The sequence below is a fragment of the Ochotona princeps genome, chromosome 3, assembly GCF_030435755.1.
Source record: "Ochotona princeps isolate mOchPri1 chromosome 3, mOchPri1.hap1, whole genome shotgun sequence".
Classification (NCBI taxonomy): Eukaryota; Metazoa; Chordata; class Mammalia; order Lagomorpha; family Ochotonidae; genus Ochotona; species Ochotona princeps.
Window position 1 is genome coordinate 87,074,245 of NC_080834.1, and position 22,108 is coordinate 87,096,352.

The 22,108-nt window shown below is 45.4% G+C and overlaps 1 protein-coding gene across 1 annotated transcript; it reads left to right on the forward strand.

Moving 5' to 3' along the window:
* The first annotated feature begins 8 nt into the window (after window positions 1-8).
* On the forward strand, window positions 9-18,585 carry FAM162A (family with sequence similarity 162 member A). The gene is made up of 5 exons (XM_004578271.4): window positions 9-276; window positions 14,416-14,538; window positions 16,152-16,260; window positions 17,755-17,863; window positions 18,318-18,585. The coding sequence occupies exons 1-5, from the start codon at window positions 243-245 to the stop codon at window positions 18,408-18,410; spliced, it is 468 nt and encodes a 155-aa protein (XP_004578328.1). The 5' UTR covers window positions 9-242; the 3' UTR covers window positions 18,411-18,585.
* Window positions 18,586-22,108: the final 3,523 nt, after the last annotated feature.

Below are 22,108 nucleotides of genomic sequence, written 5' to 3' on the forward strand. Positions count from 1 at the left end.
GACGGAGGAGCGGCACCCCGAAGCCGCCGAGCTGCGCCCAGCGCCCCGCAGGCAGGGACGCGTTCGCGGGCCCCGGCGCGTCGCGCACGTCCCACACGGCGCGCGCGTCCCCGCGGCCCGCCCCCGGCCCGCCCTCTCCGGCGCTCGGTGACATTGAGCGCCCCGGGCCGCGCCACCTACCGCGGTGCTGTGCTGCGCCTTGCACAGCTTGTAACATTGAACCGGGAGCAGAGCAGGCGGCCATGGGGAGTCTCCGCGGCCTGCGCCTGGCGGCAGGTGAGGAGCGGGCCGATCCCGGGGAGGGACGCGGCTCGGGGGCCTGTGTTGCGTGCGTGGCCGCGGCGGGAGAGGGGAAGGCCTGGGCGAGCTGACTCCGGCGGTTGGCCCGGAGTGGTCCTAGCACCTGGCGCCCCGTCTGCACAACTCCCGCCAACTTCCCAGGCCTTGACTCCCACCTTTTCTCCTCACTCTGTCCCCTGCCACTTCTTGGAGGTCCCTCCTTAAGGCACCTGCCGTCCCCAGCAGTCCCGGTCGCTGGCTTCAGTCCATTTTCTACCCTGACCCTCAGCACCCATTGAACTAACTACCTGAGTCTTCCCGCTTCTCTGCTTACCCTTCATCTCAAGAGTGTCCCTGCTCCAAGAAAACCCCGGAGTGTGATTTCCCACCCTTTCAGGCGAGGGATGTGAGTCTCAGAATAAGAGTAATTTTATTTTTTTAAATAGGGAATCCAGTTATCTTTAGCTGAATACTACAGTTCAGTGCCGTTTCTTGTGTACACTTTGTCTTCATAGTAGACAGGTGTATGATGGCGAGTTTGGAAGTCAGAAGCTAACTCTTTCTCGGAGAAACAAACGGGGCCTTTGGCCAAGAAGCTGTTTGGAAACCAGTGTTTGCTTGCTTCTCCACTCACCTGGGTACCAGGTCACACTTACCAGTTCACGTCTGCGAACTTTGAGACAGCATGCTTAGTGGACTAGTCATTTTTCTATGCAAAGTCAAAGAAAATGTTCTTCAGCTGTTCAGGTAATGTTGTTTCAATTATGTACCTAGTCATGAACTTCTCAAACACCCAAGTCTGTAAAAACTTGATAAGGTATGAGCTTCTGTTTCTTGGTACCAAGTTACTCACAAATTGCTGGATTTCAGTTTTCAAAGGAACAGTGGGCTCCAAATTTGGCTGCTGAAACTATGTTAAACGTATGTTGTAAATCAAATAGTGGAAAAGCAGTTTGAATAAGGAATCCTTTCTCAAGTTGGATACATAGCTAAAGATAAGGTTCTGTTTTCTGTGTCTTGTTTTCCAGTGCAGAATGCATTGGAAAGCATGGCTCGGCTGGACATTATTATTCCTTTAGAATCAAAAACCCCCTCGGTTCAAAGTCCCAGGGCGGTTATTGATTTCATGGATATTCGGCAATTTTGAACTAGTTCACCTAAACTATTTGTGTGTGTCCTGGTAAATTTATCAAGCTTTTCAGCAGGGCAAGTAACAGAATCATGGCTCAGAGGAAAACAAAAGACAGACTGTGAGAGGGACTTTATTTGCAACTAAGACTGAATTTGTTGAAAATAATCCATCTTACTTTGAAACTATGTGTATCATGAAAAATCTCTGTCCTTACAGACTTGGATGTTTGAGAAGTTCATGACTAGGTACATAATTGAAACAACATTACTTGAACAGCTGAAGAACATTTTCTTTGACTTTGCATAGAAAAACTTGACTAGTCCACTGAGCATGCTATCTAAGCAACTCTGGCCAGGAAATCTGCTGTAAATGTCCGGTATTTTGTGAGCAGCTTCAGTCTGATTTGTCTTACCATTTTTAGCCCAGCTTACAGCTGAACACTGTCACAGGCATTTTTTTTAAAATTTGATCTCTCTTAACAACCTTTTTGAGTACTCTTAACATCCCTTCTCCATTTAATAAATGAAAAATGTAGGTCAGATCTTTGATTAAACCTTTCAAGATTACAACACAAAAAAAGGATTTGAGCCGTGAGGGCTGTCAGTGTCTTGTTATTCTAGAATGCAGGTTCTTGGCAGGGTTTAGGCCTGCTGGACACTGAAACTGAGGTGACATTGCTCTTTGGACAAGCTGGTGAGGAATGTCCCTCCATTCAGCCCAAGTTCCAGGTTTTGAAAGGTCTAAGAAAAGGGAGGATAAGGGCGTTTTCAGGTAGTCCTTTCGCCAAATAATGGCACTGTGATTGAATGAAAGGCATGCATAATCCTGTTGACCTTCCAGTCATATTAGAGGTCACATTCTATATACAGGGTTGGAAGTTACACCCTAGACCAGGGCAGACAAGCTCTAGGTCATGCCCACAGGTAGCGGGCTGAGACCCGGGGATGATTTACCCACTGGCCATTGGTCAAGCTGCTCTTTCAGCATGTGCCTTTATATGTATTTGTCATGGTCAGTTTGATCTCATTAAAGTAAAATGGAAGTCGTCAAATGCTTATTTGTTAGTGAAAATGGCAGTACATATTCATGTGCAAATGTATTTTCAAGAAAGAAGACTGACTTAATAAACATCCTTAACCAAAGGGACGGCTAATGGGATACAGATATACTCTAGTTAGACTTCGCTTAGCCACAGTATCATTTAGAGTAAGTTGTTTTAGGTGATTGAAATTTCAGAGCACCAAAAAAATTAACCCTTTATATAATGGACTTTGAATTATTTCCATTGCATATCTTTGCTATCCTCCCTTGACAAACAGGTGAGTAATAGAAGCTTTTAGGAGCTTGAATTTGTTTGTTTTGTGCAGGTTAATTCAGACAATCTGTAAGTAGGGATGGTTGACTTCCTGCACTTGAACACGGATGAGAGATCTTGTGAATTCTGAAATTGTGTTCAGATTTGTAGACAGGATACACCTCTCTGCGAGAGCATAGCCTCCAAGTGTTACTCAGGGCACTGATGGAGGTGACGGGAACACACAGGGAGCTGAATGGCAACTGCCCTCCCTCCCCATCCTCTCAGGTAAAGACTGGGTCCGTTTTGTTTTTACTGACTCCTCAGCACTTAACAATACCCAGTTCAAGGGAGACGTGCATACATTTTTGATGGAAGATATACATAGAAAGTGAATTTGTATTTTCCCCTGATGGTCTTTCTCAAACAAGATGGTAATTAAGTCAACAGAATGGAATGGGCCAACCAAAGTCTCTTTGCATCCTCCGAAATGCTTTGTTACCCTAAACTCCATTGGCTTGTCAAATGTTAAAATGAATTTAGTGTTAATATTACCCGTGTACTGGGGGCTGCCTCCTTGCAGGTTTAACCCATATCCCAGAGCTTGAGTTGAGTGATGTCTCAGAAGTCAAGTTGTCCAGTTCACTAATTTTTGTGGATGAGGAGATCTGATGCCGGCAAAGGTAACTGACTTGCTAAGGGACGTGGATGCAAAACCAAGACCTAACCTTGATTTCTAGGCTGCCATTCCCATTTTGTTTGTACTGCACTCTGCTCCTTCATCTTCCTTTCGCTTTGTTCTTACTAACCAACCCTAAATGAAAATGTTCGTTTCAACTGCTCCTGTCTTTGTCTTTGTTTATTACTCTTCGTTTTTTTTGTTTGTTTAAGGATATTTTAAAAATTGTTTTCTTTATTTGAAAGGCAGAGTTACAGAAAGGGTTGGGTATGGGGGAGAGAGACAGAGAGGCTTTCATCCACTGGTTCATTCCCAACAGCCTGGGCTGAACCAGGCCAAAGCCAGAAGCCAAGAACTTCTTGTGGTCTATCATTCCCACCTTTCCCAGAAGCCCGAGTAGGGAGCTGGATTGGAAGTGGAGCTGTGGGGACTCAAACCAGCACTCCAATGGGATGCTAGCCCCACAGTCTAAGGCTTACACATTGTGCTTCAATGCCCGCTTCAGTCAATGAATTTTCAAGCACATCTCCAGCCTGTACACTGTGCAAACTATATGAATGGATTGCTTCACTTTCTAAGACAAGTTTATTGCACAGAACAACCACTCTAGGAAGTAAACCTAGAGAGCATCATGAAATAGTATATATTATTGAGTTCTGGCTTACAGAAAAGATCATGAAGTGTGGCGTCCTTTGATTTTGTGCCTTCTCGTCCCAGTTTCACAGGCAGCAGTGTTACACAGGTGGCTTGAAATCTGGTGTGCTGGGGATGATTGGCAAACACCATAGTTAAAGGCTTCTCCCTGTAAGCCCCTTTTCAAGAACCAGTACAGTAGTGGCTTTCAAGAATTCATAGGAAGGAAAAGTCAGGTCGTTTATGACTGTCGGCTGAAAGGCTCTGTAGAACCAGGCAGGGTGGAAGTGACATGAGTAAAAGTAGGGGTGATAATGAGTGAGTGCGTCTGAAGGTTAGTAAGAGAAAAGGATAAGCTTGGATTTTGATCCAGAGGTGATAGAAAATACCGTGTGACCTTTGGATTTGAATCAGATATTTGGACAAAAAGTAAAACCTTTAAGCAGCAGTCATGAAAGAAACAGTTCATGATTGCTCAATGGCTAAATCCTCATCTTGCAAGCACCGGGATCCCATATGTATGTGGGTTTGTGTTCCAGCTGCTCTATTTCCCATCCAGCTCCCTGCTTGTGGCCTGGGAGAACACTAGAGGATGGCCCAAAGCCTTGGGACCCTGTACCCATGTGGAAGACCCAGAGGAGGCTCCTAACTCCTGGCTTTGGATAGGCTCAGCTCTGGCCATTGCGGCCATTTGGGGAGTGAACCAGCAGATGAAAGGTCTTTTATCTCTTTCTCTCTATAAATCTGCCTTTCCAATAAAAATAAATAAAACTTTTAAAAAGAAAATAAGTTTTTTTTTCCCCAAATAGTGAAATTGTGTGGTTATGACTATATTTATTTTTCTTCTTACCTTTTGTTATTTTCCACATTTGTTTTGGTAATAAACCTGAGTTCCCTTTATAATTTAGAGCTTTTTGTGTAAGATGGGTGAGATGCCATTTTGGCAGAAAAAAGGCCATGGAAAGTTGAGTTTGAAATAGGTTTGTTCCATCATCCCTCAGAAGAGGGATCGCAGATGGAAGGGCTCAGAATGAACAAGGACTGGAATGCTCTCGGGCATGCAGGGAGCGGGGAGAAAACAGCTGCCGACAGCCCAGGTCAGGAGCGAAGGCCTACGGCCTTCCAAGGCCGCTCGGCTGGTAGTGAGCTGCAGTGTTGATGGGAGGACAAGCGATCTCTGAAGTGCAGCACCATCTCACTGAAGCTTGAAGCACACTTACATAGCCTTGGAAAGCTTTTTTGCACAAGTTTTCTACAGTTTGAAAACTGGCCAGACTCCAAATGTTTATTTAGAGATATGTTTTTTGGAAGATTCCCTACCCGCACAGAAACATTTACAAATGGGGATTGAGCAAGCCCGCAGATGCTAGGTGTTGCTGTGTCTGGTTCATTTTCCTTCTCTAGCCTGGTTCTTGTTTGTTGGCTTCTCAGTTACCACAGCTGTCCTATTTGCTTTATGCAGTGCACTTGATCTGTCATGTTGTGGCATCACCTGCTCCCTTCACCATGCTGTGCCCTCACCCCAAGACATGTCTGTTGGGGTTCAGTGAGTCTGCACGAGACTCCAAGGCGAGTGAGAAGATTTTATTGTCTAGTCCAAGGGGCAACCTCTTGCCATAAACAGAAGCTCCCCAAATGAAATAATCATGGGGTTTTTATAGTAAAAGAATCAAAAAGCTATGTGACAGTGAGTAAATACGTGATTATGGGCAAGCAGTGACACAAAACAGCATGCGACAGGAATGTACAACATATAGGCTTGGGGATCCCAATCATATCACTTCAACACAGACAGTAATGAAATAGCATGCCTCAGAGGTAGCTGTCTTTCCCAAAAATCCAAAAACTCCAAGATTATCCCTATCTCCTGTCTGCCTCCTGGTCTTTCAGGAAACAGGAGCTTTACAGGTGTCTCTTTGGAGATTCCAGACTTCCAGGAGTATAGTCACCTTTACAATTAACCCTTTCACCTGTCCTGCATTCTATGCTCAGCCTCACCTTCCTCTGTCACCATTACTATCACTCCCCACTCCAAGCTGCTCAGTCTGTTTGGCCAAAGTTTCCTGGGGTATGGCTGACAAAAGGACTCTGACAGTGGAGGAGAATGGTTGGCCACAGTACCAGACCCACAGAGAGTTAGGCTACAGTCATTGCTTAGAGTTGAGAAACCACCCACGAGATTACTCCCCAACTAGATGCAATGGCCAGAGCTGAGCCTATGCAAAGCCCGGAGCTAGGAGTTTCTTCCAGGTCTCCTATGTGAGTACAGGGTCCCAAGGCTTTGGGCCATCATCCTCCTTTGCTTTCTCAAGCTGCAAGCAAGGAGCTGGATAGGAAGTAGAGCAGCCAGAAGGTGAATGGGTACCCATATGGGTTACTGACACTTGCAGGTGGATTATTAGCCAATTGAGCCATCATGCTGGCCCCTGGAAGGGGATTGTAAACCCGACCAAAAACACAAGTATTAGGCTCTGCAGGTTTTACCTTCATAACTCATACAGCCTGTGTCAGCGAGGCCTCCTGTCTTGGTTTAGTTGAAGAGGATCCTTTCTCCAGTGTGGCAGTACATCAGAATCACTTGTGGAGTCAGAAATTAGAGCTGAACTGGTCTGGCTTGGGTGTATGCAAAGTGTGTAATCTACCTTTTCTAAAGCAGTGCTTCTCAAAGTTTAAAATGTGTCAACATCACCTGCAGGACCGAAGAGTAAAATAAATAAATTACTAGGCCCCATCCCCAGAAATTCTGAGTTTAGCATGGAGCCTGCAAATCTGCATTTCTGTGAGCCAGATTTTAGGCTGTGAGATGTGCTGGCTTCTGTGTATGGATCATAGAGCACGCACTCAGCAACTGTTGAATCTATGAGTGTCTGCTTCTCAAAATTTAATATTCATATGAATCACTCTATAACTAATCAAAAATGCAGATTATATTATTCTGGAGTGGGACTGGGAATCCACCTCTTTAAAAGTTCCCAGGTGAAAAGAGCGACACTTGAGGATGATAAGGTTGTACGTTAGAGTTAACCCAAGTACAGTTTTGTGGGTTTTTTGTTTTTGTTTTTTTAGCAATACCCATCTACTGTTCTTGGATCTGATCCAGGATATTGTGTTGAATTTTGCTGTCATATCTGCTTAGTCTCATAATCTATGGCAGCTTCATAGTCTTTCTTTTCTGTTCTTTTCCTTTTTTTAAGATTGGTTTGCTTTATTTGACAGAATCACAGGAGGGGAGGGACAGAGAACTCTTCCATCTGGTGGTTCACTCCCTGGATGGTGAGGACTGGGTCAGGCTGAAGCCAGGAGCTTCATCTGGCTCTCCCAGGTGGGTTGCAGTGACCCAAGGGTGGGGCCATCCTCTGCTGCTTTCCCAGCTCCATTGGCAGGGAGCTGGATCAGAAGTGGAACAGCCGGGACTGCAACCAGTGCAACAGCTTATATAGTATAGCCAATGCTACACCATAGTATTGGCTCCCTCGTGGCTCGTTTTGATACTGTGTTAAGAAACAATAAGCAGATAGTCTTTCTCAGTACCACTTTTTTCCTGCAGCATCCGTTGACCCTTCATTTATCTTCACCGATCTGAGATTTGGCAATCCCATTTGACAACACTACGATTATCTCCAGGTTGAGCTTAAAGAGCAAGGGAACACACACACACACACACACCATCTAGCACGGGCTTGGAAGGGAGGAGATGTGAGAAGAGAAGCCATGCTTGAACCTCCTTAGTCAGATGACCCACTGCAGCGTGCCACTAGCAAAGACACTTGTAAGGCACGGGCTTTCAAATTCTGAGTTGGCTGACCAGCAGAACCCACATCATTGGTGAATTATTAGAAGCGCACACACTCGGGCTGTGGCAGGGGGGCCCAGGGATCTGCATCACAAGCCCCCAGGAGGCACTGGCAGACACCCCCAACGGCAGACCTGTCCCCTTCCCCATTTACCACTTGGAACTGCAGAGGCAGCCGTGAGGGCTCGTCTTGATTTGTTGCCTGGGATCTGGGGACGTGCAGCTGGTCAGCCAGCTACAAGGTTGCTGGCAAGTGCAGCCAGAAGGTTCAAGGACTGTTTTTCTTTTGGTTTGTGTGTTTTTCATTGTGACCCACCAGAGGATGAAACTTTCTCCCTTTTTGGGTTTTGTTTTATTTTGTTTGGGTTATAACTGAAAGTTGAAGAATAAATTTTTACATTCATTCATTATTTGACTTCCAACAGTTACCAATCTAATTTAATCACTAAGAGATCCAAAATTCTTTGTGTGTGTTTAATTACGATTCATCCTGAAAGATAAAGATTGTTGGCTTACAGTCGGGAAATTGCAATAAGAAAAAGTTGACTTGTTTTCTCTAAATTTTTTTTAAAATTAATTACATTGCACTATATGACACAGTTTTATAGGTACTGGGATTTCCCCCACCCCTCCCCAAACCCTTCCCCCATGGTGGATTCCTCCACCTTGTTGCATAACCACAGTTCTTTTCTCTAAAATTAATGAATAAATTACAGCATAGAAACAGGGACAGCAAGCTCCTATGCATTGGATCATTCCCAAAGTGCCTGAATCAGCTAGCCACAGGAGCTCAGTCCAGGTCTCCTACGTCAGTGGCAGGCGCCCTACCATTTGAGCCATCACTGCTTAACTCCCAGGGTTCAGTCTGTAATAGCCAGAAGTTGGAGTCTGGAACCAGAGCCAGATCAGTCCCAGATGCTCACTGCCTGTGGGACGGGGCTGTCTTAACTGCTAAGACAGACTCCCACCCAGCCCACTGCTGCCCCAAGTAACCTCTCTAACAACAAATTCTACTTATTCCCTTATTCACTCCTTCCCAGCCCTGCTGGGCACCTCTGCGCCTGAGAGCCACTTTAGGGCCTTTGCACTTCTGTTTGGAATGTTCTTTAGCCGCAGAGCTAGCTCCTACACATCCTTCAAATCGGACTTCCCTATCAGAGCTAAATTTTTGCACAAACACATCCCATTCCAAATTCACAAATACTTGTCCCTCATGTCCGCTCCCCCCTGCCCCACCACACACACATAACCCGGCACTTGGTACCCAACCATAAATGGAGAATGTACATCTGTATATTGTGTGTATTTTACATATTGTGTAACACATTATAGGTACCTGGTTATTTGTTTTTGTTTTTGTTTTTTTTTTTTTTAAAGATTTATTTTATTTTTATTACAAAGTCAGATGTACTGAGAGGAGGAGAGATAGAGAGGAAGTGGAGCTGCCGGGATTAGAACCAGCGGCCATATGGGATCAAGGCGAGGACCTTAGCCACTAGGCCACGCTGCCGAGCCCGTACCTGGTTATTTGTTGAATGAATTCTTCAACATACATTTTATGTGGCTGAGGAGGTATACATGTTAACTTTTTTTTTCTTTATTGTTTCTCAAACTGAGAGGCTCCCTGGCTTCTGTTGTATTTCGCTGAACTACTTCTCTTTGAATTAAGAGGGATAGGCACAGGCAGCTCTCTACAGAAATGATCATTGACTTGTTTCTGCTCAGAGAGCAGAGTCGTTGCAGCCTGAAGGCAGTTGACCTTGTTCCGTTGTGTCTGCATGCCTGCCAGAGATAGGAAGGACACCGTGCTTGTGAAATGGGGCTTTCTTAGGAGGCCTCCTGAAATGGCCACTCCTCTGGGGAGAAAGGCCTGGAGGTGGATGGTAGTACTGGTTTCACAACACTAAGTGTATTTAGTACCACTGAATTGTCCACTTGAAAATAGCTGAATTTGGGCCCGGCGCCGTGGCCTAGTGGCTAAAGTCCTCGCCTTGAAAGCCCCGGGATCCCATATGGGCGCCGGTTCTAATCCCGGCAGATCCACTTCCCATCCAGCTCCCTGCTTGTGGCCTGGGAAAGCAGTCGAGGACGGCCCAATGCTTTGGGACACTGCACCCGCGTGGGAGACCCGGAAGAGGTTCCAGGTTCCCGGCTTCGGATTGGCGCGTACCGGCCCGTTGCGGCTCACTTGGGGAGTGGATCATCGGATGGAAGATCTTCCTCTCTGTGTATATCTGGCTGTAATAAAATGAATAAATCTTTAAAAAAAAAAAAGAAAGAAAATAGCTGAATTTGTAAAATTTGTGTTATAGATGTTTTGCTACCATTTTGGGGGTAATACTAAATGGTTCCCAATGTCAGCCTGAAAGCCAGCAGTAAGTGGCAGCATGACCAAGGACCTGCGCCCCACAATAGTTGTTTTGAAAGGTGGAAGTAGGTGGGCCAGAGTGTTGTGGCTGAACAAAGCAGCCAGCTGTTACTGTCAAACTTGGAAGTTGGAGAATCGCAGCATTTGAGTCACTTTTTCTTAATCCTGAGAGCGATAAACAACTGTGGAAGACTTTCAGACTTTTCTCATCCCTGCATAACTGCATACTTGCCTTAGTGAGAAACTTTGACAATGTCAGGGGTAAAATTGCAGTGTTGTGGGAGTTCCATGTAAGTAGTATTTCACAAATGAACATCCCATTAAAACAACTGAATTTCATTACCACATGCTCCCATTTTTGCTTTTCCTTTTAACCCTAAATCAGCTTTTCTAAAGATTTATGTGTTGTTATTTGGAAGGCAGATTTTACAGAGAGAGAAGGAGAGATAGAGAAGGCCTTCCATCCACTGATTCGCTCTGCAAGTGGCCACAATGATCAGAGCTGAGCTGATCTGAAGCCAGGAGCCTGGTTATTAACTGATTGCTAAGCTGCTAAAAAGAGACTTCTGTGGCCACAGAAAGAGGGGAATACTGAACAGTTGTGTTCCCAAATGGCCTGAGTGGGGCCAGCCCAAAGCCAGTAACTAGAACTGCATTCTGGTCTCCCCTGTGGGCGGCAGGATCCCACTTAGGTCATCTTCTGTGACTTTCCCAGTTATACTAGCAGAAAACTGGATCAGAAGAGGAGCAGCTGAGACATGAATCAGTGTTCATTTGAGATTCTGGCATCAGACAGTAGCTTAACTCACTGCATCACAATGCCACCTCCAAGGGCATTTGAGATTCTGGCATCAGACAGTAGCTTAACTCACTGCATCACAATGCCACCTCCAAGGGCATTATTCTTTTTTTTTAAAAAAAGATTTATTTATTTTATTACAAAGTCAGATACACAGAGAGGAGAGGAGAGACAGACAGGAAGATCTTCCGTCCGATGATTCACTCCCCAAGTGAGCCGCAACGGGCCGGTGCGCACCGATCCGAAGCTTGGAACCTCCTCCGGGTCTCCCACACGGGTGCAGGGTCCCAAGGTTTTGGGCCATCCTCGACTGCTTTCCCAGGCCACAAGCAGGGAGCTGGATGGGAAGTGGAGCTGCTGGGATTAGAACTGGCGCCCATATGGGATCCCGGCACGTTCAAGGCGAGGACTTTAGCCGCTAGGCCATGCCGCCGGGCCCAAGGGCATTATTCTTAAGACAGTATTCTGTACACTGGTCTATAGATTCAGTACAGTCCTAAAAGAAGACCTGGCTGAGTTCTTTACAGAACTGACATGCTGTTCAAGTTCATCAGGAAATTCAAGAGAGCCCAAGTAGGTAGGCCACGGTGGGCATCTGGCACAGCATCAGAGAAGGCCACAGGGAATACCTACATCCTATACTGAAGTACCTAGGTTCAAGTCCCAGCTCTGCTTCAAGTTTTAGCTTCCTGTTAAACTGGGAGACAGCAGTTGATACCCCAGGGTCCCTGCCAACCGCATGGGAAGCCCAGGTTGAATCGTAGGCTTCTGCCTTCAGCCTGAACCAGCCCTAACTGTTGCAGGCATTGAGGCAGTGCATGGAAGATCCAATGTATGGATGATCCCTGTTTCTCAAATTAAAAAAAAAGAAAAACTTTTTAAAGATAAGCCTCCTTCCAAGATTTCCAACAGCTTTTCATCTTTGAAACCAGAGCTCCTTCAAAGAATTTGGAAACATTCCAAATAGTCTAGCAGTTAAAATGCCAGTTGGGGTACCCAGAGAGCACACCAGAATACCTGTGTTTGCTGCATGTCTCGGGCTGCCTACTCCAGCCACAGCAATGGATCCCAGTGATTGGGTTCTTGCCACCCATGCAAATGACCTGTATTGATTCCCAACTCCTGGCCACAGCCAGAGTCTAGCCCTGATCTTGTGGTCAATTGGGGGAGTGAACCAGCAGATGGGAGCACTTGCCCTGTCTGTACCTCACAGCTAAATAGTTTGGGAACACCTTGTTAAAAAGTAAGGAAGTGTCAGTGACCACTGAGTACATGCTGAAAGGATTCAGGAGTCAGCCTAGTAGGGTTCCCAGTAGCTAAAAATCACAACATTTTAATATTCAAAAGAGTAACTGAAGTGGACTGGACCATATCGTGTGTTATAATGTGAAAGTTTCTATGCTTCTTTCAAGCAGAAGATTACCTTGCAAAGTATAAGGGAAGCCAAATTTGTTAATTTAAAAAGTTGTAAGAAGGAAAGAACCACACATGTGTTCCACATTTCCTATGTAACTTATACCTTAGGGGCCTGGCGTGGTAGCCTAGTGGCTAAAAGTCTTCACCTTGCTCGCGCCGGGATCCCATATGGGTGCCGGTTCTAATCGCAGCAGTCCTACTTCCCATCCAGCTCCCTGCTTGTGGCCTGGGAAAGCAGCTGAAGATGGCCCAAAGCCTTGGAACCCTGCACCTGCATGAGAGACCAGGAAGAATCTCCTGGCTTCAGATTGGCTCAGCTCCAGGCGTTACAGTCACTTGGGGAGTAAATCAGTTGATATAAGATGTTCCTCTATCTCTCCTCCTCTCTGTATATCTAACTTTCCAAGAAAAGTTAAATAAATCTTTCTATATGTATGTGTGTGTGTATATATATATATCTTACATCTTAGGATAGCCAAATAATTATGAAAAAGAATAGCATAGCTTGCAGCTTCTAATGGGGCAAGGTAACAATTACGTTTGCTGAAAACCTTAGATGGAAGGTTGACGAGGTGCTTTGTAAAGGGCAAATCAAGCTGAATGCAGCTACTGATCAGACCACATAAAGTGACGTGACTGACATACCCCCTTGAGATACAACAAGGTACCACTTAGGATATGTTGCTAATGACTCACTGGAATCTTCTCAGACCTCCAAAATCTGCCTACAAGAAATAGAAGAGTTAGAACACTGTTTTAGACAACAACTTGGGGAGCAGAATATAGCATAAGGGAAACTATAGGACTGAAGATCTGGTTTCTTCAACAAATAAGTGGCAAGAAAAAAAGTTTAAAAGGAAGAATAGACCTATAGACTTGTAGAAATGTGAAGATCCTCAGCCTTATTCACTGTAGCTGTTTTGAATATATCAACTGTATAAAAACCAATGACCCTGTCTAGGAAATGTAACATGCTTTGATCATTTTAAGAATATTTATTTTATTTTTTTATTAGAAAGGCAGATATGCAGAGAGAAGATACAGAGAGAAAGATCCTCCGTCCACTCATTCACTCCGCAAGTAGCATCAACAGCCGGAGCTGAGCAATTACATACAGCCAGGAGCTTCTGGGTCTCCCCCACAAGTACAGGGTCTTAAGGCTTTAGGCTGTCCTCTACTGCTTTCCCAGGCCTCAAGCAGTGAACTGTGTGGGAAGTGGAGCAGCAAGGATATGAACCAGTGCTCATATAGGGTCCTATCAAATCAAGGTGAGAATTTAGCCACTAGTCTATCATGCCAGGCCTATGATTTGATCTTAATATACTGATGTTAAGGAGATAGTAATCCACTCAGGGATCCAAAAGTGAATAGTGTTGGGCCCGGTGCGGCAGCTTAGCACCTAAAGTCCTCGCCTTGCATGTTCCAGGATCCCATATGGACACCAGTTCTAACCCCGGAGGCCCCACTTCCCATCCAGCTCCCCGCTTGTGGCCTGGGAAAGCAGTAGAGGCCCAAAGCCTTGGCACTCTGCACCCTTGTGAGAGACCCAGAAGAGCTCCTGGCTTCTGGCTATGGATCAACTCAGCTCTGGCCATTGCGGCTGCTTGAGGAGTAAATCATTGGATGGAAGATAGCTTGTATATCTTACATATAGTGTAGCATATTCACTTTCCTCTTTTTTTTTTCCCTTTAGTGTATTTTCCTGAGATAACATTTTAAATTTACATTATAGTCAAAGGCTTAGTAGCACCAATGAAGGAGTTCAACAAATAGTAGTGCAAGACCATAATCCAGCAGGAAACTAGGCAAGTGCTATAGACAATAATCAAATGAAAAGATGTTCATCTTCACTCACATTGAAAAATCATCACAGAATCATTACTATTATCAGAATGTTAGACAAATATTAGAAGCAAAATTGGTAAGACTGTTGTTTGCGACAGGACTGGTAGTTGTCTAAATGAGCTACTTGAAATGCAGAACTTGCATGCGTTGCTCAACCATCCGATTCTTGTTTTCTAGGAAACTGTTTTAGGTTATATGAAAGAGATGCTTCCTCGTCGCTGGGACTCACCAGAAATTCCGCTGTGAAGAGAATAAGTGAATTTTGCACCAAACCACAAGAAACTTCTAAAGCTTCATCCAGTGAGTGTTGTATCATTTTTTTGTTTTGTTTGTTTGTTTGTTTGTTTTGGAGTAGATAGCTTCTGAGAGTTGAAAGGAGAGCTGCTTCCCAGGGTTTCTGCTTCCCACCCCAACATCCAGTTCAGGCCTCCCCCTTTGTCCTCACACTGAATGTGCTGGTATACATGGTGGTCTTTCTTCTTCATTTCTCATTCTCATCTCTGTTTGATTGTTGGGATTTTTTGAGTACAGATGTACTTAAATTAGGTATGCTCTGGAAGTTATCTTGTAAGGAACCCCAGAAATGGAAACCAAATGAAGGCTTGATTTGGGGTACAGTATAGCTAGAGCTAAGCTCTTGTTACAGCGTTGACTTCAGCTGTGTCCAGCCTTTCCCTAAGTCAAACCCAGTCTCTGTGACCACTGTGGGCAGGAGGAGCACGCAGAGAACTGTAGAGTCCAGGGTGATGGGGCACTCTTCGTAGGAGTGCACTTGGCCAGGCAGGTTTTGGTGAGGGGAAAGAGCCATCCTTAAAGAATAGTCATAGGTGACTGACCTTGTGGTGCAGCAGTGTTAGACTGCAGCTTATGACACTTGCACCCCAGACTGGAGCACCATTTTGAGTCCCAGCTGCTCTGCTTCCAGTCCAGCTTCTTGTAATGCCCCTGGAAGATGGCAGAAGGTAGTCCCAGTACCTGGGCCCTTGCCGCCCATGTGGGAGACTAGGGTCAAGTTCCTGGCTTGTAGCTTCAGCCTGGCCATTCAAATAGCTAGCAGATGGAAGATTCTCCTCTCTCATTCTCTCTCTCTGTGTTGTTCTTTCAAAATAAGTACATCTTGGGCCTGGCGGCGTGGCCTAGCGGCTAAAGTCCTCGCTTTGAACGCTCCGGGATCCCATATGGGCGCCGGTTTTAATCCCGGCAGATCCACTTCCCATCCAGCTCCCTGTTTGTGGCCTGGGAAAGCAGTTGAGGACGGCCCAATGCATTGGGACCCTGCACCCGTGTGGGAGACCCGGAGGAGGTTCCTGGTTCCTGGCTTCAGATCGGCGCGCACCGGCCCGTTGCGGCTCACTTGGGGAGTGAAACATCGGATGGAAGACCTTTCTCTCTGTCTCTCCTCCTCTCTGTATATCCGGCTTTCCAATAATAATAATAAAAATCTTTAAAAAAAAAAAAAAAGAATTAAATCCAAATGTCACACAATGAAGGCTAGGTCTGCTTTGATAAGATATTACACAGCTCTTGGACATGTTGCTGACAAATACCAGATACCAGGGTTGGGCATGTTACAGTATCAGTGAGCAAAGCAGGATAAAAAATTTTATATTGCATATAATCACATGCATGATTCCCACACATCAGACACCTAGTCATCCACACTTATGAGCATGGAGACATTCTCTCCGTGGTTGCCCAGCTTTTATGCTTCCTGTCTTCAGTGACTCCCCCCTTCGTTTTTTGAGGAGGGCAAAAAAACAAAAGGCATCTTAAGAAATTCCGTCCAAACAAAGCTCTTCATTGTTTCTATTCAGTGATTTCTTTTAAAAGCATGAGTAGCATTTTTCTTAGGTTACATTTGAGGGCCATACTCTCAGCTGAGTACCAAGTCTCCTGTCTGGCTTTTCCCACAGCGACCTACAGCCACAGAGTACCGCTGCACAAGCCTACGGACTGGGAGAGGAAGATCCTCATCTGGTCGGGTCGCTTCAAAAAGGAGGATGATATCCCGGAGACGGTCTCGTGAGTGCTCGGCTTAGCCTGGGAAACAGCTTTCATGTCCCGCTCGTCTGTGTCAAGGGCACACTTCCCACTTGTCCAAGTACTTGGCACTGGGCTGCTGCCTGGGGTGACATCGGTACCAGTCACCTGCCCTGCCACTCGCTGGGATATTAGGTAGTGACCAACGAAGAGCCTCAGTTACTCTCGTTTGATTGCATGCCCCAGCTACAGAAACGTGAGGAAGCATCCTTTGTGTGCCCGTTTGTTTGTTTTGAGCCTGGGTATACCAAGTGGGTCATAGCAACAGCAACGATTTGCATAAAATCCACTCACCCTCAGATTATGAAAGCAGTTCTGTGTGACACATTTTTTTTCTCTGAGGTTCAGGGAAGAGTGCTCCTTTCTGTCACCACTTCCTGTAAGTTCGGTTTTAGTGGGGGTCCTGGGCATTTTCCAAGTTTGCAGCAGATGAGAACAGGTGTTCCCCAAGTCGGGGTTTCTTAAAGAATTGTTTACCTCTTGTTTCTTCCCCACTGGTTTTAAAGTAATGTATGTTCAACATCGGAGAGACTGTGGGAACAAAGCACTATAATCCCATTATATAATCCCTTCCTGTTTGTACCCCTGTGCAGACTTCGTGTGGTCTGCCTCGTTGACTGTACTAGACACCCGGGTAATAGAAACTCGGTACACCTGCAGAATCAGTCAGGTGCAAGGGGCCTTCCCTTTAGGCTGTGAGACCTTTTAGCTTGCACACAGGAATGATGAAACCACCACCACTTTGTTAAGGCCCAGGAGGCGGGTTAGAGAGCTATATCCAAGGCACCTGCCCAAGATCATAATCTTAAGTTCATCATCATTCAGTGTTAGCAAAGCATTAGAAGCAAACATTAGGGAAGCATTGCTTAATAGGCCATTTCTACAATGTGTTCCTGGTTCAAGACAACAGAAAGCTGGCTGTAGTTGTAGGGACTTCCAAAAAGTTGTGAAAAAAAATGGAATTCAAGGTTAAGTACAAAGATCTTGAAATCCATGCACAGTTTTTCATAGTATGCATTTTTCATGAACTTTTAAAGACCCTGTGTTGAATTCTTCTGTGATTTTGTTGTGTTTTTGCTTTTTAAATTGAACTCTGTTGAAACTTAACAAGCTCATTACATTATCTGTCATCAGGACATCGTGTGGCTCTCATATTATGTAGTGTTGCCTTATGGAGAAATAGTGGCTGCTCAAAAGCAGAGTCAGAATTGGGTCCAGCACAGTCAGCAAAGACTAACAGTGCCTTGCCTTTATCTGAGTTCCTGCCTTTCTCTCTTCACAATCTCTCCTTCCTTCTTATACACTAAAGCTTTAGGCTGGTGCTGTCTCACTTTTTGTATGTAAATAGTAATGAAATGTCCCAGTCTCCCTGAGGTCCTAAGAACCACCACTGCCCTTCTAACCTGTGGCACACAGAGCTTTTCCTTCTGCTGCAGCTCAGAGAAATGTTGTTTCATGGTCTCCCTGTATCATTAGGTTCGAGATGCTTGATGCTGCGAAGAACAAGATCCGCGTGAAGGTCAGCTACGTAATGATTGCCCTGACGGTGGCAGGCTGCATCGTGATGATCATTGAGGGCAAGAAGGTGAGTGTGGGCTTCCTTTCTGCATGTTCTCCACAGAGGACTGGCCCTAAGAGTTACTCTCTGAGAAAAGGAGGCTTTTTATTTTTTTAAAAGATTTATTGTATTGGAAAGTCAGAGAGGAGGAGAGACAGAGAGGAAAATCTTCCATCTGATGATTCACTCCCCAAGCGGCTGCTATGTCCGGAGCTGAGCCGATCTGAAGTCAGTGGCCAGGAGCCTCCTCCGGGTCTCCGACGCAGGTGCAGGGTCCCAAGGCTGTGGGCGAGGGGAGAGGTGCGGTACTTCTCCCCTGAGCTTGTTGCAAGGCACATGGAGGGCAGTGCTGTGCCCTGACCCCAGCAGCTGCCTGCCCCCAGCCCACGCTGTGCTGGTTAACTGCCTTCATGACCACATAGTAATGACACCCTCCCAAAGCAGTACAAATAACCACCTATTCTAATTTATTACACTTCAGGCTATGAGAAGAAACGAGTCTTTAACAAGCTTGAACCTGGAAAAGAAAGCTCGTCTGAGAGAAGAAGCAGCTATGAAGGCCAAAGCCGAGTAGCAAAGGTATTCATGTTCGGCTGCATTTTGAAAATCCAGGAGTCATGTTGCAGCACCAAGCCCGTGTTGAAAACACTGTGGGATGAGGCTTCGTCTCACAAATATGTTTTGCACAAATTTACACTCTTCTCCCTTTTTCTGTTCCAGAGGTACAAATAAATTTTCTTGCAGAATGACTTGCCTATGTTTTATAACTTTGATCCAAGTAAAATGTAACCTTTTAGCTTTTTGGAGAAAATAAAAGATGAGAATTTATTTCAACTTTAAATTCTTTACAGAATCAAGTACTGTCTTCACTTCTTACTTTTATTCCCTTTAACACAGCAACTTCTCTCCAGAGGCCAAAATAGAGTTCCATCCTTTGTCTCTGTCCTGTGTAAAGCCAGCCTTCCTCGATGCCAGGGTGCTTGCACAGAGCCTGGCTTCAGAGGCAGCCATGCCACCCACTGTGGGTCTCCAGGTTTCCTGGCAGCCAGAGACACTGAGAAGGTGCTCTTTCAACATAAAAATGTAAACGCAGCAAGGTGAACATGGTGGTCTGGCCAGGATTTCTGAGGACTCAAATCCCAACACTGTGGGATTCTTAACTCTGTGCCTAAGAGTCCCCTCCTGATCCCTTCCTGCCACCTAAGAAACTAAATTGCTTAGTCACGAGGTCTCATCTACAGTGTGAATCTCATGTATCTTACTCTCTGGACTTTGGGCCTCCAAGTTGTCTCCTCTTTAGGTATGGTTACTGGTTCCTGTTTTAAACGTGTGTGTTTTCTCACGTGCCTCCTAAGTATTCCTGGGTGGGAAGGTGTTCTAGCCAACCCAATGTGCTAATCACCTGCAGAGTTAGGAGATTAAGAAGTCACCTGTATAGCTGTTTGGGAAGTTGCTTTACTAAGCTATTATGTAGAACATAACCCAGCACCCACAGCTCAGAGTCCACCTGGTGGTTGTAACACCTCTGCACACTTTACAATAGCTGCAGCTTAGCTTCTGTTTAGGTATCATGTGCTCTGAGTTTTCTCATTCATTTTCCTGGATTCTTTTAGGACACCTATATAAATATGGGTAAGTTAAGTTTTAATGTACCATTTTTAACTGTTGATGTTGAAAAGCATTTCAAAGGCTGTACCTTGGAGATTCACTGTAATAAAAATATTTTACTCAACTCCAACTGACAACTGTCATGCTTCCAAGAATTTTCACAATCCCATCCTGTATATTTTCCTATTTGTTGATATAGTGATTTTTTTTAAGATTTATTTTTATTGAAAAGGCAGATGTACAGAGAGGAGAGACGGAGAGGAAGATCTTCCTTCTGATGGTTCACTCCCCAAGTGACCACAATGGCTGGAGTTGAGCCAGGAGCTTCTTCCAGGTCTCCTACGCGGGTACAGGGTCCCAAAGTCTTGGGCTGTCCCCGACTGCCTTCCTAGGCCACAAGCAGGGAGTTGGATGGGAAGTGGAGCAGCTGGGACCAGAACTGGCGCCCATATGGGATCCCAGTGCGTCAAAGGCGAGGACTTTAACCACTACGCTATCACGCCGGGCCCCTATAGTGATTGTTTCATTAAGTGTGCAGTAGAAATTTCTTAGCCAGACCTGTCCCTAACTAATCTTACATCTCTCAGCATCTTCAAATACCAACCTCTGCATAGCTACCTTCTACTGGCTCGAACTATCTTAGATTCTCAAATGTGTCAAACACACAATTTAATGAATGCTATAAAATACATGGTCCCAAGGCTTTGGGCCATCCTCAGCTGCTTTCCCAGGCCACAAGCAGAGAGCTGGATGGGAAGCAGGGTTGCTGGGATTAGAACTGGCGTGTGCCAAGGCAAGGACTTTAACCACTATGCTATCGCGCTGGGAGGAAATTGGATCTTCTAGCTAACAGATGATCCTAAGGCTCTCCAGAGAATCAGAGATGCCATCCTGTGCCTGTGGACCATTGGAGAAATGCACTACTTCAGGTTAACAAAGTTAGTTTCAGTTAAATTATTGCTGTCCTATTTTTGCATGCTTAGCATGACTTTATAGGTTAGGTAGGCAGAAACCACTTTCTACTTTATATTCCTTTAAGTTACCATGTAAGTCTATAGCTGGGTCCTTTTTTTTTCTTTTTTAAGATTAATTTATTTTTATTGCAAAGTCAGACAAGAGGAGAGACAGGAAGAGTTTCTGTCTGCTGATTAACTCTCCAAGTGGCTGCAACAGCAGGAGCTGAGCCAATTTGTTGGGGTCCATGCAGTGGTTGTGGGGGGATGCGAAGGTGTGAAGAGTATTGTTCCATTGCAGGCAGGGCCACAAGGAACCTCCCTCTATATGGCAGGGCCCAGCGGATGTCTCTACAACCACCTGAATGCAGCTCCACCTTCCTTTGCGTGAACACCTGACCACCCTGCGGAAGAATTCTAATCCATTCAGGCATTGTTTGCTACTGTGAGGCTGGCTCTTGAACTCAATGTGAGCTTGGAGGTTAATGTCAATAATAACTTCTTGCAAAAGGGCCTTCTATTATTTATAATGTCTTGGCTGTCCCCATTGACCTTAGGCTAATCAAGGGACCTATATTTAGGGTTTCATTCTTTCCTTGATCTTTTGGTTCTCCTTTTCTTTGTGATACAAGATTAAGTTGTAGAATAAGAATTGTAGCAGGAACTTCTATTGTTTTTAGGTAAAAAGGCAGAAATCCTTAGACACATCCACCTGACCATGGTGTAAAAAGTCTGAGCCAGAGTTTAACTGTTTCTGTATAAATAAAGCGGACAGCTTTCCCGCATTCTCCATTATGATCATGAAATCGTAGTGGTCCATTTCTTTCCTCTTTATGCCTCGTCCACACACCCTTCTCGAGTTCCGAACTCAGCTGGAGCTGGACTCCGGCACAGGATCCCAATTCCTTGGGCTGTCCTCGACTGCTTTCCCAGTCCACAAGCAGGGATGGGAAATGGGATGGCCAGGATTAGAACCAGTGCCCATTTGGGATCCTGGCAGGAGCAAAGCAAGGACTCTAGCCACTAGACTATAGTGTCAGGCCCTATGGCTGGGTAAGTTAACATAATAATTGGGGTATTATCGAAAAGCAGGCAAGGAATGAAGGTGTGCTGTCGGGTATCATTGTTTTTTATCCAGCATGACCCAACTCCTTTTTCTGCATACAAGATCAAGGATACAGAGATGACCAAGACACACTTTCCAATTACAGAGACTACCACCAACTGGAAATTGACCCATGAAACTATTACAGTACAAACTGGTAAATACTGCATTTTGAACCATGTAACAAGCTATGGACGCAGACAGGAAAACCTCGCTTGGCTGTCCACTGAGCTACAGGCTCCACAAGTGGCGCATTCTGAACTGAGAATGAAGTACCGGGAGGCATGGGTCAGGCAGGGAAGCTCAGCCTGCCTGCCTTTCACTGGCTTCCCACTCCCAGGGGGGGCACAACAGCAGCTGAGAGCCGCTTCCCCGAAATGCCTGGTCGGGACTGTCTCCATTTACAGATCTGAGTCCACCCAAAATGTGTGGTGGCGTCTGATATGTATTTCAGTCCTTCATCCTCATCTCAAGCTCCTCTCTTGTTCATCAGATCCTTCCAGACAGAAACCCTGGCATTATTTCAAACTCCCTTGCTTTCCTTAAATCAACCTTACTTGTAAGCATTTCCCAAGTATACCAAGCCTCCAGTCATTAGAACAAAAT

Coding starts and splice junctions, on each gene's coding strand:
- FAM162A (XM_004578271.4), top strand. CDS start 243: ATGGGGAGTCTCCGCGGCCTGCGCCTGGCGGCAG. Junction 14,539..16,151: donor AACTTCTAAAGCTTCATCCA/GTGAGTGTTGTA, acceptor CTTTTCCCACAG/CGACCTACAGCCACAGAGTA. Junction 17,864..18,317: donor TGATCATTGAGGGCAAGAAG/GTGAGTGTGGGC, acceptor ATTACACTTCAG/GCTATGAGAAGAAACGAGTC.